This window comes from Crocodylus porosus, unplaced genomic scaffold (assembly GCF_001723895.1).
Source record: "Crocodylus porosus isolate Cpor-Errol unplaced genomic scaffold, CroPor_comp1, whole genome shotgun sequence".
In the NCBI taxonomy this organism is placed as follows: domain Eukaryota; kingdom Metazoa; phylum Chordata; order Crocodylia; family Crocodylidae; genus Crocodylus; species Crocodylus porosus.
In genome coordinates, this window is record NW_017728906.1 from 196,657,696 (window position 1) to 196,670,741 (window position 13,046).

Genomic DNA, 13,046 nt, shown 5'->3' on the forward strand with positions numbered 1-13,046 from the left:
GCATCTGAGTGTTTCATAGGTTTTACTGCACAACAGTCTTACTGCCCCCTGGCGAGGTAGGTAAGTGCTACCATCCTCATTTTCTAGGTATGAAACCAAGAGATGTAGGTGACTTCCCCAAGATCACACAGAGAGTCTGTGGCAGCACTAGGAGCTCGTCTCCAGACTGCCTTGGCCACTTCCTCCCCACCGAGTCTGTGCTGGATGAGACTCCCCCAACCCACTGCGGGGCCTTGCACCTGCCTCTTCTCTCCTTAAATGGTGCTCACACCCTCAAAATGCCTGTTTTTCATCTGGTGAAGGGTCCGTTCCCAGCTCCTCTTGGACTCTGGTAGCATCAGGGTGCATCATAAGCAATGCTGTTGCTTCCATGAGGTGGATGGGCTGTGCTGGCTTCTTGAGCAGTACCCCAGCATATCTGCCTGCTGCAGTGGTCCTGCCCTGTGTTGGCCTGGCTGGAGGATGTCTTCCCATCACTGACTCATTCATTAGAAACATCTGGGTTCTTCCAGCACCTACTGGAGTGCAAGTGCGAGTGCCTCGGGCAGAACAAACGCAATCAGCTCTCCTTTCTGCCACGCTGATGTGCCCAAGGCTGTAGACTGGATATGTTTAACAGAGTGTGCACTCCATCATGTGAAAGGGCTCGTCATGGGCACAAGCAGGCCTCCGAATGAAAACCGGGAGCAGGTATTAGAGCTGCCACGAAGGAGATTTGTGCAGAACAGAACTTCGTCCCTGCACATCAATGACTGAGCAGGTAGCAGGTAGCCATAATGAACTAGCAGGAGCCATTCTGTGCCCTGCTAAATCACCTTGGCTGCTGTCCGTTTGTGCACACGCCGAACTGCACGGCCTGATCTTTCTTTCTTAGTGTCAATCTGTTGTCTTCAGTGGTGAGGGTCTTGATTTTACATGGGCATCGGGAAAATCAGAATTAGGCCTATAGCATCTAGAGATGGGAAATGACTGCTGTAGTCATCTGGCTTATTTCCTTGCTAGCTCCAGATTGGTTTGTATGGCATAATTATACCTCCTATTGTAATCTCCCCTCTCCACATAGATCACACACGTGTGTATACACAGTTGTTTTCCAGGGGTGGTTCCTAGGTTGTAGACAGAGAAACAATTCACAGCAAATTAAAAAAGGGCAGAGACTTGTTGGTCAGCTGCTAAGTGGTAAATGCCCACCTACCCATTTTCAGTCTGTGGCAAATTGCTGTCACTGACCCTATCTTCATGTTCTCACAGAAATGGCCAGGCTGACTTTTCTGCATTGACAAGTAGAAAGGGTGTGATTGGGATCTGAACCTCAATCCAAAAATTACACCTTCTGTCATGCCACACATGTTGGGATTGTTGGGACTGGGGATCAGATCCCACTATGCCATACAATGAGCATGTGCCAAGGGGTTCAAATGCAACATAGCCATTCAGTCTCTCCCTGGCCAAATTGAGGAGCGTACTCCTGAACCAAGTGCTGTCATCCCAATCGAGCGAACAGAGCAACCCTGATTTCCACTGACTGTGATATTATCAAGCCCATCCGGCTCCAATTTCCACCTGGAAATGGGTCATTTTTTTCTAAGCATTCACAAGCCCTTCAACTATGATGAGGCACAGGAGGGTCCTCTTATAATAGGCACAGATGTGTTAATTCTGTAATAATTAACAGTCCAGATGATCAGAGACTGGGAAGAATTTACATTTCTTTTTTTTTCACAATTGCCTTCAAAAGAAGTAACTGTGAATCATCCAAATATGTTTCAGTGATCTTCGGGTCACTGAGCAGCCATCCTTTGATGGCAGAACAACCTGATGTGACCCCAAGACCACACAGCTGGAGAGTTATGCTGCACAAGCACCGTTTTACGGGCTCTGAAACTGCTGGCCTCTTCCCATCATAAAGCAGTTAAACAAATACTACCCTTGGCTAGAGCCATACTGCAGTGATGGGAGAGGCTCCATTATCTCTGCAGAAACAAGGGGAAACAGGTTTTGCAGCAAAGTGAAGCTGCAACAGTAGGTACCCATAGTCCCTGGAGAGTGCATATGCTGGTAAGGCAAGGGCCATGGGATGGATGTTCGCTGATCTTGTTCCCTGTGCTGGCAGGGGTGTGCTGGCATGTGCTGCAACCACTCCATCATTTGGCTGTGTGGACATGTCAGGCATGTTCTATTCCAGACTCTGGTTGTGATCTTGGACAGTCACTTTAACACAGGGGCAATAGTTAGGTACAGTAGGGAAGCTAAAAGACCTATATCTGGGCAGTCCTAATATCCCAAGAAGCAAACAGCATGACTTACAGATAAACAGTGCCCATGATGCTGCACCCTAGGCAGCATGTTACATTGCGATACATCACTGCACTTCCCTGCAATGCACTTTACTGGAGAGAGATACTTAAAGTACTGGCTCATCCCACACATACAGGGTATCAGCAATCAAAGCGTGCAAACAGATACCATGGCCAGCGGAAACCCGAGAAGGTAATGACTTCCCAATCTGCGCCAGGGGGCGGGGGAGCTTAAACAGACCTTGCATTGAATGCGAACGTACAAAAGCCAAGGAAGCAGGAGAAGCATCTTTCCTGAAACAGTCGGGGGGAGGAAAAATTAAGATTCCCTGCCTGAAAAGGAAGAGAGAAAACCTGCATCAGGTCTGCCTGCTGCTGACCCCAAAATGGACACATCGTACGTGGTAAACACAACAGGCTAAACTCACTGTTTAAGGGCTTGAGTCAGCTGCGTGGAGAAGAGTGGAAAGCCTCATCCCAAGTTCAGCAGCAATTACATGAGATTGCAGCAAAGAATCTAATTTCCATTAGCAGCTCTGAGCCTGGTCCAGAGCCCATTAAGGTCCTTGGTTGTCCATTAGCTTCAGTGGGCTGTACATGGGGCCCTACAGCCTCAGAGCCTTTGTTTTTATGCTACGTCAGTACAGCCATCATTTTCCCTTCCAAGGACAATTACAGGACACGTTCATTCCCTCTAGAACAGTAAAATCTGATAAATCGCTCTCTGGCTGGTGGGGACACAATGTTATTTAGAAGAATTTCAGTCGGAGGAGTATGATGTAGTAGCTATGGTGATAAGCCTGGCATGAATGCCCAGTGAGATTAGGTGAGACGGGAACTGTTAATCACTCATTCAGTGTTTTTGTAAAATATTAATAAGCATCAGGGTTGTAAAGGGAATAAAAGAGGTTCACATACAGAGGCAGGTCACACGTAATGCTGTTTGGTTTTTACTACTGGCGTCTCCCACTTACCAGCCACCTGAATTGCTCACACAACTGTCAGCTGTGCCACATATTAACCAGAAGAGGCCTTGGATAGGGATTTCCACTGATAACACACAGAATAGGGAGACCTGGAGAGGGGGTTGTGTCTGTGAAAGATGCAAAGGTCAGCCTTTGAAGGAAGGATCAGTGATGCCAGTTCTCATGCCCTGTACCTTGGTGTTTTTCTTCAAGCCCTAGCTCTAGGAGTCAGGTGATTATATGAGAACCTCAGCTTTTCTTTCTAAAGGTATGTTAATAGCCTTTGTGTTTGCAGAATAGGCTTGAAACGGTGTCCACGAAGGCTCAGAAGTCAAAAGGCAAATGACAAGAACCCAACATTTCCCTGGCTTTTCTCAAGCGTATGATTTTTAAGGCAATTTCCTGTTTCTGGGACCCCTGATTCATGGTTTTTGAAAGTGTGAGGGTATGAAGGCACAATATCCTCTAGTGCATAGAGCACGCCCCAGCTGGAGGAGACCAATGGTTTATACGCAGCCTTGCTGCAGGTCTCTAGTTTTTGGGGGGGTTTTGTGAACAGTGTGGGGTTAATAATTGAGCCTTGGAAAACAGTTTGGGAGCTAGAGCTGTTCAGGGCTCAGTTTATCGGAAGGAGGCAAAAGGCACATTCTGTACATGAAGCTAGACTAAAATGTTTGCAAGGACATTTCTCAGAACTTCGTCTGATCCACTACAAAATCACGGGTTATAAAGCTATGGTGATCTTCTTTTTCTTTCTTTTTTTTTTTTTGCAGTGGGCGTAGCTAAACATACGCATACACACTCCATATAGGTAGTTCCTCTAAGAGCAGCCTTTTGGAAGAGAAGGTTGTGATTGTTTCCTAAATTGAATTGAATTCTGAATGACCATCCTCTGAGTTGTATTGCTAAAAGATTTGCTGCTCCACTGCTTTTGGAAGATTACACTGCACTTGATTTCCTGGCGCCGGCGGCCAGTTTGAGAATTAGCGCAAAACTAATTAGGTTACAAATCCTGGAGACACAAACAAAGGCTACTTATAAGCCTTCAAGAAGAGAAGTGAAAATCAGATTGTTTGGAGAAATGACTGCACAGGTTTTACATTTAGGTCACCAAATTCTCAAAGACCTGGTCTAAATAACGTAACAGGATGCCCTACAATAGAGACCGGGATGAAGTGGACCCCAATAAGGAGTGTGAGTGTGTGTGTGTAGGATGGGTTCAGTGGATCTGAGCCTTGCACTGTTGACAGCTGAACTCCTTAATTCAAATAACAGGACTCTTGTCCTTCTGAGCTAGAAAGTCTAAATTCTCTACCAGCTGATGCCGAGATGCTTTAAGCCATTGCCTGGCATAGACAGGCTCAGAGGTGTCTCCTCCAACAGATCCTCTCCAGGGCCGGGAGTCAGGTTTTGTCTTTATTGTCGTTTGTGCTTTCTCAAGCGCCGTTGTTGTGCACAATGCCATACTAGCAAACACAAGTCGAAGTTCCTGCCTTGAATTGCTTCCAGTATAAGTAACGTGAACAAAACTTTCCTGTGTGCGCCGGAGCCCAGCTGGGATATCAGCAGAGCGCTGATAAATGAAAGCTGAAGTAATTCCAGTGTGAAGTACGATGTTCTTGTTATGACACACACACGTTCACGTGTAGGTTTGTGGACATGGTTTCCGTTTGCTGGGATAACACAACAGCTGCCAAAGCAAATACAGTTCCAGATTGACTTTCGACATACCTCTCCTATTTTCTCATGATGTCGTAGCAGTTCAGCGTGATTAGATTCTGGTAACTTTCTAAACCAGACAGAATACATACAAAATAGCGCCTGCCTGCCCTCTAGTTAAAATGATGGCCGGGCAGTGACCAAACTGTAGAGAACTTTGTTGTGTTTTATTACACCATGACACTGGTGTCACCCGTATCATGACTGTGGCTGCGTAGCCCAGAGTTCAACAAGTCCCAGCAAGAAATGCTTCTCGGTAAGTCGTTCCGCTTAGGAGCAATGTATGCAGGAAGATGTCATTTCCACCCCTCTATTAACAATCGAGGTTGCTGCAGGCTCCTCCGTATTATGGAAGTCACTGCAGTTTTGGGGCAGGTGACAAGCCACCACCTTTCTGTTGGACAGAATATGAGTATCATGGTAGCAAATTGAACTTAAACCTGGATTCTGCCATCCTTATTCATGGTAAACGGTCCCTTACCTCAGGCAGTGGCTTATACCCTTGATCGCGAAGATCGATTTTTGCAGGTGGTCTTTTGTCTTCCATATGGCCCATGCCATGCCATGAGAAAGCATGAAACTGCTTTTAAATAATAAATCTGGGGTTCTTTCTACTTGCCCAGTGGCTTCTGAGACAGCTTTTCCTGCTTATATTCTCAAACTTTTCTCCACAACCAGGAGAGCTAGAAATGAAGGGAGTTTATTTTTTGAATGACAAATGAAATTCTCCTGTCATGACTTGGCTCCAAAAGCTGGGGCTTTAAAAAGAAAATTTCAAAAATTGCAAGGCAGGCTATTACTATGCAGCACGTACATAGCCATGGACTTTGTTATTCATGGGCTTGTATTTTTTCCTTTAGCCTATTAAACTGACTGTTTTTGGTGACTGTGTTCATTCCCTGGAGTTTTTAATAGATAAAACTGACATTTTATTCAACAAAAAGGACATGTGAACCTCAGGCATAAAATGAAAACAGCTCTACTTAGCTTGGCAAATGACCAGCGAGCTATCTCCAGTAACCCATTTATCAGCGCATGCTGCTGTTTCAGTGCAGTGCAAGTCTGACACCAAGTTTATCTAGCACAAACACATTTGTTCTTCTTCATGCACGGGCAGCGTAAATGATTTTAATGCAACTGTCTGAAGGTAAGAGGGCAGATTTTCAAGTAGCACAAACTGATGGGGCTCCGGCAAAATCAAGGGAGCATCTTACCTCGTGTTTTCATATAGGTTTATGGACAGTAACTCCCGTGAACACTCATAGGTATTGTGTATGCATACAGCCAGGGAAGAGCATGCTCAGAAAAGCTTAATAAGTATGTGTTAGGGAAGAGTCTTCATAAAAGTCAGCATCTGGGTAAGTCTCTGAAGCTTGCAAGAAAGCATGAGGCGAGCATCCAAATGGCCCTGAACTTGGGAAAGTCCGATCTAGGCCCAGATTCTTTCTGGCACCAAGATCCAGTCAGTGCAAGGTCTGGGAGGCAAGACTGTCAGTAAACACCATGGATCTGGGTCCAGGAAGGCAGTCTTCCTTAAGGCCCTGGGGGATAGTTGTTCTTCTGGCATGGTTTAGTACCTGCCGAGGTGTTGGGGCTTAAAGCCCACTTTATAGAAATGGGAGGCTCCTCCCTAGCTTGTTCCTGAGGCCAGATGGCTGAGGGTAGGCAAAATTTGGGGGGCATCCGAACCCGAAGCCTCCAGGCTTGGCCCAGCACATAGGATGCCTGCCAAAAGACATTGGAAATATTTGAAGCCCCTGGTAGGGTTGGAGGATGTTTGTCTGTTGTAGAGCCACTTCCAGTTCTGGACTGACTCATGGATTTGGACTCGATTTGGCCAATTTGGCTTGGAACATAAACACTTTCTTTAAAAAAACAAAACAAAACTCCTTCATTCTCTGAGACAGCCCACATCAGCCCTGGCAGAGGTTAGAGCAGCCTTTGGGGAGCTCGGACCTGCATCAGTGGTGTGGCATCCCTTTACAACAGGGCTACTGGGAAGATGCGCAGATAGGGCTGAGCAGCCCTCCAGCAACACCGTGGGAAACCTCTGACATGCAGTCCATGGGACATCAGACTCGACAACAATAGCATGCATCGGTCACAGCTAGGTAGTAACTTTTTATAGCATGCATCGGTCACAACTAGGTAGTAACTTGTTGTGTTCAGAGTGACCTGCAGGTATCTCTGTAGGGCTTTGCGGGATAATGCCGGATTATAATTCCCATCTCGTGCAGGGGGAAACTGAGACATGGAGACTTGCTCAAATAAACAGCAGGGATCCCTCAAACCTGGGATTAGAGTTTGTCCCGAGCTCAACCCACTGGCCTACATTGCTTTCCATGGGCTTTTTTTTAGCTGAGACATACAGCCAGCACATGTGGGAGCCTTATCCCAAACCCACAGGCCTGCAAAATTGGGTTGTAATTAAATCAAACTCTTACAAGGGCAGTGAGCCTCCATGCCACCCTCCACCCCAGATGTCCTGTGGTTTAAAGCCTCAGAGCAGCCATCATAGGAAGTGCTTTGTGCTATCATTAAGCAGCCCCCTACCCCCTGAGCCAAAGCAAGCGGCTGCATGCTGTTCTTCTCCGAGCAGGCTTCCACCAGAGCAAACTTGACAGCCTCTGCCGTCCAGATTTGTTTGGTGTTTTTCAAATTCCAGCCCAGGTCACAGATTCATTCCTGCTCTCAGATCCCTGCAGCCGGGCCAATGTGTATTCTGCGAACACATGTGCTTCTTGGCAAAAGATGCAGGAGCTGCAAAACAGCCCTTCAAGCATGCTGCTCTCTGCCAGCCCTTCCCTACATACAAAGCCAGTGCTTACAGGAGGGAGGAGAGTCTGCTGAGCAGCAAAACGTTTCATTTGTGCAAGTTCCCAGGGGCTGGCAGGTGACATTTATTTTCCAGTTTGTCTAGAGCAACGTAAACCCATGAGGCTTTCCCCAGGGGTGGCCTTGACGGGGATGCTGCTGGGAGTAAAGTAGAGCCTGGTAGCTAAAGGAAAGCAGTGCTTTTAAGAATCAATAGCGCTTTCTTTACTAATGAATTTCCTTCCTACAGAAGGAACAGAAGATTTTGCAAATAAATGAAGTCTGGATTCTCCACGGATCTTCTTGGCATTATTCCTAATATTAAAAAAATAGCCGCTTCTCATTGTTCTTATTTGCCTCTTGAATACTGGCATTTAAAGATCCAGAGGACAGGGAGCTCTCGTAGTCATGCTCGGGTTACTGTCAAACTTCATTGCAATGACTCCCCCAGGGTGTTTCTGCAAGACTGTTTCTCTGGGACCTTGTATCCAAAGGGTCTGGGACTTGTTTTGTAGTGATTACTGATGCTAATGTCTTCCCACAAATGACTTGGCACTGGGGAGCGCAGAACTTGCAGGTCATGAGATGCTGAGCTGAGCGCTGGAATAGGAGCTCGGTCCTGACACCGTTTCTATTCTTGGGCCTTTTCCTCCAACCATCTCAGCAGGATCACTGGGCCCTTTTGAGGATCAGCCCTCAACCATCCCATCAGACAGGAGTGGCAGGAATGGCACAAGTTATACTCCACCCTCTCCCCGAGCGTTGCTCTGATTCCCACCCCCCAGAAGCATACCTGATAGAGGGCACAACCTCAGGCACTGGAATAGAGGTAGAGGGGCTTGAACCTCCAGCCACACAGAGCTGAGTGGGGGCAGACGCTGCTGTGATAGGAGGTGTCACTGCCAAGAGCGAGGTAAACCTTCCCGGGTCCTGCAACCACAGCCAATTTATATGGTAAGCAAGGATCCAAAGCCCTGAACTTGGCAGTGGCTGCAGGGCCAGGGAAGGGTTAACCAGGGTTTTAGTGATGGTACCACCATTCAAGCCCTGCTCTGCTCTGTGCAGCCAGAGGCTCCAGCCCCACTTCTTCCACTCCACTGACTCTCTTTACTGAATGCCCACCAGTCAAACTATCCTTTGATATCAGGTATCCCATCTCCCCAAATAACTTTGCCTGCCTGTTTCCTTTGTTCTGCCATTCTGCTGTTTTTTAGCTGCTCCTAGTAATGAAGCTCCAATTTCACAGTCCTACAGATTGCTTTTCACTCATTCTGATAAAGTTATATTTGTTTTTGCTGCAATCTTAAATGCAATATTACAGCCCTTGGCCCCTGGCATATTAGTAAATCTTCTAGTTTATTTTTAACTGGAGAAAAATGTGTGTTGTTTCATATGTGATCGTGCACCTCACCATCTGCACCCCCTTTTCAAACTTGTAGATCCACCCCTAGCTCCTGGGATCCTGCTCCTCTCAGGTGTTGCTAACACTGTTTCTTTTGGGTTTTCAGGCGTGGAAGAAACGCTGGTTCATTCTGCGGAGCGGTCGGATGAGCGGCGACCCGGATGTCCTGGAATACTACAAGAACGACCACTCCAAAAAGCCCCTGCGCGTGATCAACCTCAACTTCTGTGAGCAAGTGGACGCAGGGCTGACCTTCAACAAGAAGGAGCTGCAGGACAGCTACGTCTTTGACATCAAGACCAGCGACCGGACCTTCTACCTGGTTGCCGAGACAGAGGAGGACATGAACAAGTGGGTTCGTAGCATCTGCCAGATCTGTGGCTTCAACCAGTCAGAGGAGAACACAGGTACCGGGATTTGTGTTTGGAATAGGTGACCTATTCCCGTGCGTCAGACTGTGCCTTAAGAAAGTGGGGTTAACCCCTATTCCCTCCTTTTGGAGCCAGTTGCTCTGCTGGATCAGACAAAGAGTTGGGGGATTTGCAGCCTGACTTTACTCTTTTTGAAGTCAGGCACAGGAGCTGGGATTGGTCCTTTGATCACTAAATGTGAAGCTCTCTCTGGGCCACTGCACCACTCAGGCATTCCTCAACCTCTCCAGCCTCCCTGCCTATCTCTGCCCTCCAGACCACATCATTTGGCTTTCTCCCTAAAATGATCTCACCACTGCTTCCTAGCTGCAGCCCACCACCCCAGCCTCACAGAGCTTGTGCCATCTCTCTTTTCTTCAGAAGCAGAGAAATGGGACCAGGTGCATGGGCCTTTGGGGTGGAGTGTATGAGTGTAGAGTGCTGCTTCTGGCTCTGCTGCCAGCTACCTGCATGACCTTTGAGAAGTCACTTGGGGTATTTCTGCACCACAACAGTGTGTGTGTGAGTGCATGTGCATATGTGTGTGTATGTGTGTGTGTGTGCGCGTGTGTGTCCCTGCTCTCCCAGATTTGTGGGGGCAGGGCTGTGTGCCAGCCAGACTGTGCCCTGCACCCTAGACTGTGCCCTGTGTTTCTGGGATGCTCTTTATAATTCCCAGCAGCTGGCTGGGACCAGCCTCTGAAATCCGGGACTGTCCCAGCTAAAACGGGACTAATAGTAATAACTAATTAACTCACTAAAATGGGACTGTCCCCACTAATATGGTTGCCCTACCATTGAGGGCACTGTGGTACCGTGGGGATCAGCATAGAGTTAACTGAGAACCCAACCTTGATGATATCAGTGAGGTTTAGCGGGCTAAAAGTGACAGGAGAGTTCCCAGACCGATTCTTTAGGAGGACAAACGGGAGACTGCACCACTTACACAATACTGGTGTCATCCTCTTCCTATCTTGCAAGCTTCAGAGCCTTTTAAGAAATTAAAAAAAAATACTGTTGCCATCAGCCAAGTTCTGTCAAAGGCTTTCAGAATCAGCAGGAACATGTCGTCTCCTCCACAGGAGGATCTGAGGGTAATGGGTGGGATGTGCAAATAGAAGAGACAAGCTGGATGGGGGTAGAGATGCTGTGTCCACATCACAGCATCCGTGGCTACAGTTGGCACTCAGGGGTCAGCCATAGGCAAATAGTGTTTGGGTGGAAGAGTTCAGCTACCCACCCCACAGCATGGGTGTGATTAGGCACAGCTGAGAGGCTGGCAGGAGGGAAGAAGTAAAAGCCAGTGGTGTTCTGTGTAACAGGAGAGTCAGTGTGGCTTCTTTCATGAGCATCAACCGTTCTCAAATGCACACCATACTATTGTGTCCTGGCAGTGTGAGCATGGGCTAAGACAATGGTGGGCTTCTCTGGCTTCCTCTGAGTGTATTTGCAGGCTGGACAGAGATATTTCTTTTAAACAGTATTGCATGGTGCCAAGCGATCCCACAAAGCCATTCCAGTTCCCACAGACAGAGGCAGCTGAAAGGACAATGTGAATGCAGACTGGAAGAACCCAGAGGGTGGGGATGCCGTGGCAGAAAGGAGAGTCTGTATGTAATCCATTCCCAATTCCATTTGTATTGATGAGATTGCCTACATTACAAGCACTTTGAGTACAGCTCTAACCCTAACCCATGGAATTTGATTCAGCAGCCTAGTGCGTTAGGAGGGCAACAACTATAGTCATCATTCCACATTTCTGCTCCGGGACCAGAATCAGGTTTGTAAAACCAGCAAAAGGAAAGCATCTGCAAGGTTCCTCTTGGAATGGATGCAGCGAACCTGCTTTAATCTATATTCCTTTAATCTACTGCCAAAGTGTATAGATTAGAGATGGTATAATGTGTCCCTCCCAAAACCTCCATCAGAAGGGAGAAATCGCCACCTTATTTTCTTTGAAATCACCCCTGAGAACAACTCCTAGCGTGATGTCTGAGATCAGTCCCCTATGGTGCTGAGTAAATAAGTGATGAGATGGGATTACGTCTGTTTTATTGTTACCTCATCCTCTCTACCCATACACACCCCTCAGATCCCCAAGGGCCGTAACAATAGAACAATTGGGCTGGAAAGACCCTCAGGAGGTCATCTAGTCCAGCGTCTTCTGAAGGCAGGATCATCCCTGCCTCAGCCATCATAGTTAAATGTTTGTCTTACTGGTAATGTAGGGTAGACCTGTAAAACACAGGCTCTTTGCAGCTAGCTATATTCACAGCCTGAAAGACAGCTAGAAAGTCTGAATTTCAGGCCTGAGTCTAGGACTTGTCCAGTTTATCCACCTGTTGTGTCCTTGTTGATATAGACCAGGAGTTCTCTATGTGTCCTCTGTTATACTTCTGTACAGCACCTAGCACAGCCAGGTCCTGACCCTTGTGTGAGCTTCATAGACACTAACATCCTTATGCTATCTATAACAGTGTCCAGTGTGTTTTGGTCGATAATGGAGCAGCTGCAGTCTGCCCAAGCTGAAGCCCTGCCAAAGGATAGGCAGGCGGGACAACAAACACAGTATCACAATAGCATAAATCCAGGCTTCATCAATTGACGCATTAAACAGGACATCACCTTGGCAATGCTTGTACGAGTGCCATAAAGAGTCCCCGATAATGTTGCAAACATCATCTTGCAGAGAAAGGTCAAGCTAAGTAAACTGCATCCAGATCTGATGCTAATTTTATGGCTATCAGGATTCAGCGTAATAGCGAACACCCTTGGCAAGAGCTACCCAGTCAGGGCCTTTTGTTTTGATTGCATTCAGCTGGAAGAAATTGTATTCCAGCCTGAGTTTTTCTATGTAGCGAAACAAGCCTCCAGCACAGAGAAAGCAGGATCGATACTGGGATAAAGTGAAAGATAAGTCTAGATAGCGGCAGCACCACAGTAAAAGCAGCCTTGTCCCAGAAAGGAGCACAGAGGGTGTTAAATTGCAAACGTACATCCCCAAAGGACCGGGGATTAACATCAGGAATAAAAGTCCCTTCTGGAACAAAATAGCTGTTGCTCAGTGCTGTAGGTAAGGAGCTTGTCTGAGGGAGCACCGGCCTGCCACGAACAGTTTCCGAGTCAATCTAGCAAAGGGCTGCATTACATGCCCTGTTAATTCAGCCAGTGCATCCAGGCATGGTAGAAAGAGTGAGAGGTTCCACTTCAGATAAAACCAATGATTTAACTAAACCTGCACTGGTGTTGCAAACCCCACTCACCTCCCAAAGCCAGACTGGACTTCGTACTTACCACAGGTGCCAGCTGAAGGCTAATCCACTGTAATGGCAGGTGGCAGGTCCCAGGCCTGATCCTGAGCTCTTTCTTCTCTCCCCAAGCACAAGACTGTATGAGCTTCTGGACAGTTCAGTGTGCATCAAGGCACGTCAATGCAGTG

General features: G+C 47.3%; 1 protein-coding gene across 1 annotated transcript in view; it reads left to right on the forward strand.

Annotated features, from left to right (window-relative positions):
- The first annotated feature begins 9,309 nt into the window (after nt 1-9,309).
- The window catches only part of GAB2 (GRB2 associated binding protein 2), a 69,275-nt gene continuing 65,538 nt past the window's right edge, over nt 9,310-13,046 (forward strand). The window contains exon 1 of the mRNA XM_019530421.1: nt 9,310-9,604. Within this exon, the coding sequence (XP_019385966.1) occupies nt 9,343-9,604 (262 nt within the window). The 5' untranslated portion in view covers nt 9,310-9,342. The remainder of the gene's footprint in view (nt 9,605-13,046) is intronic.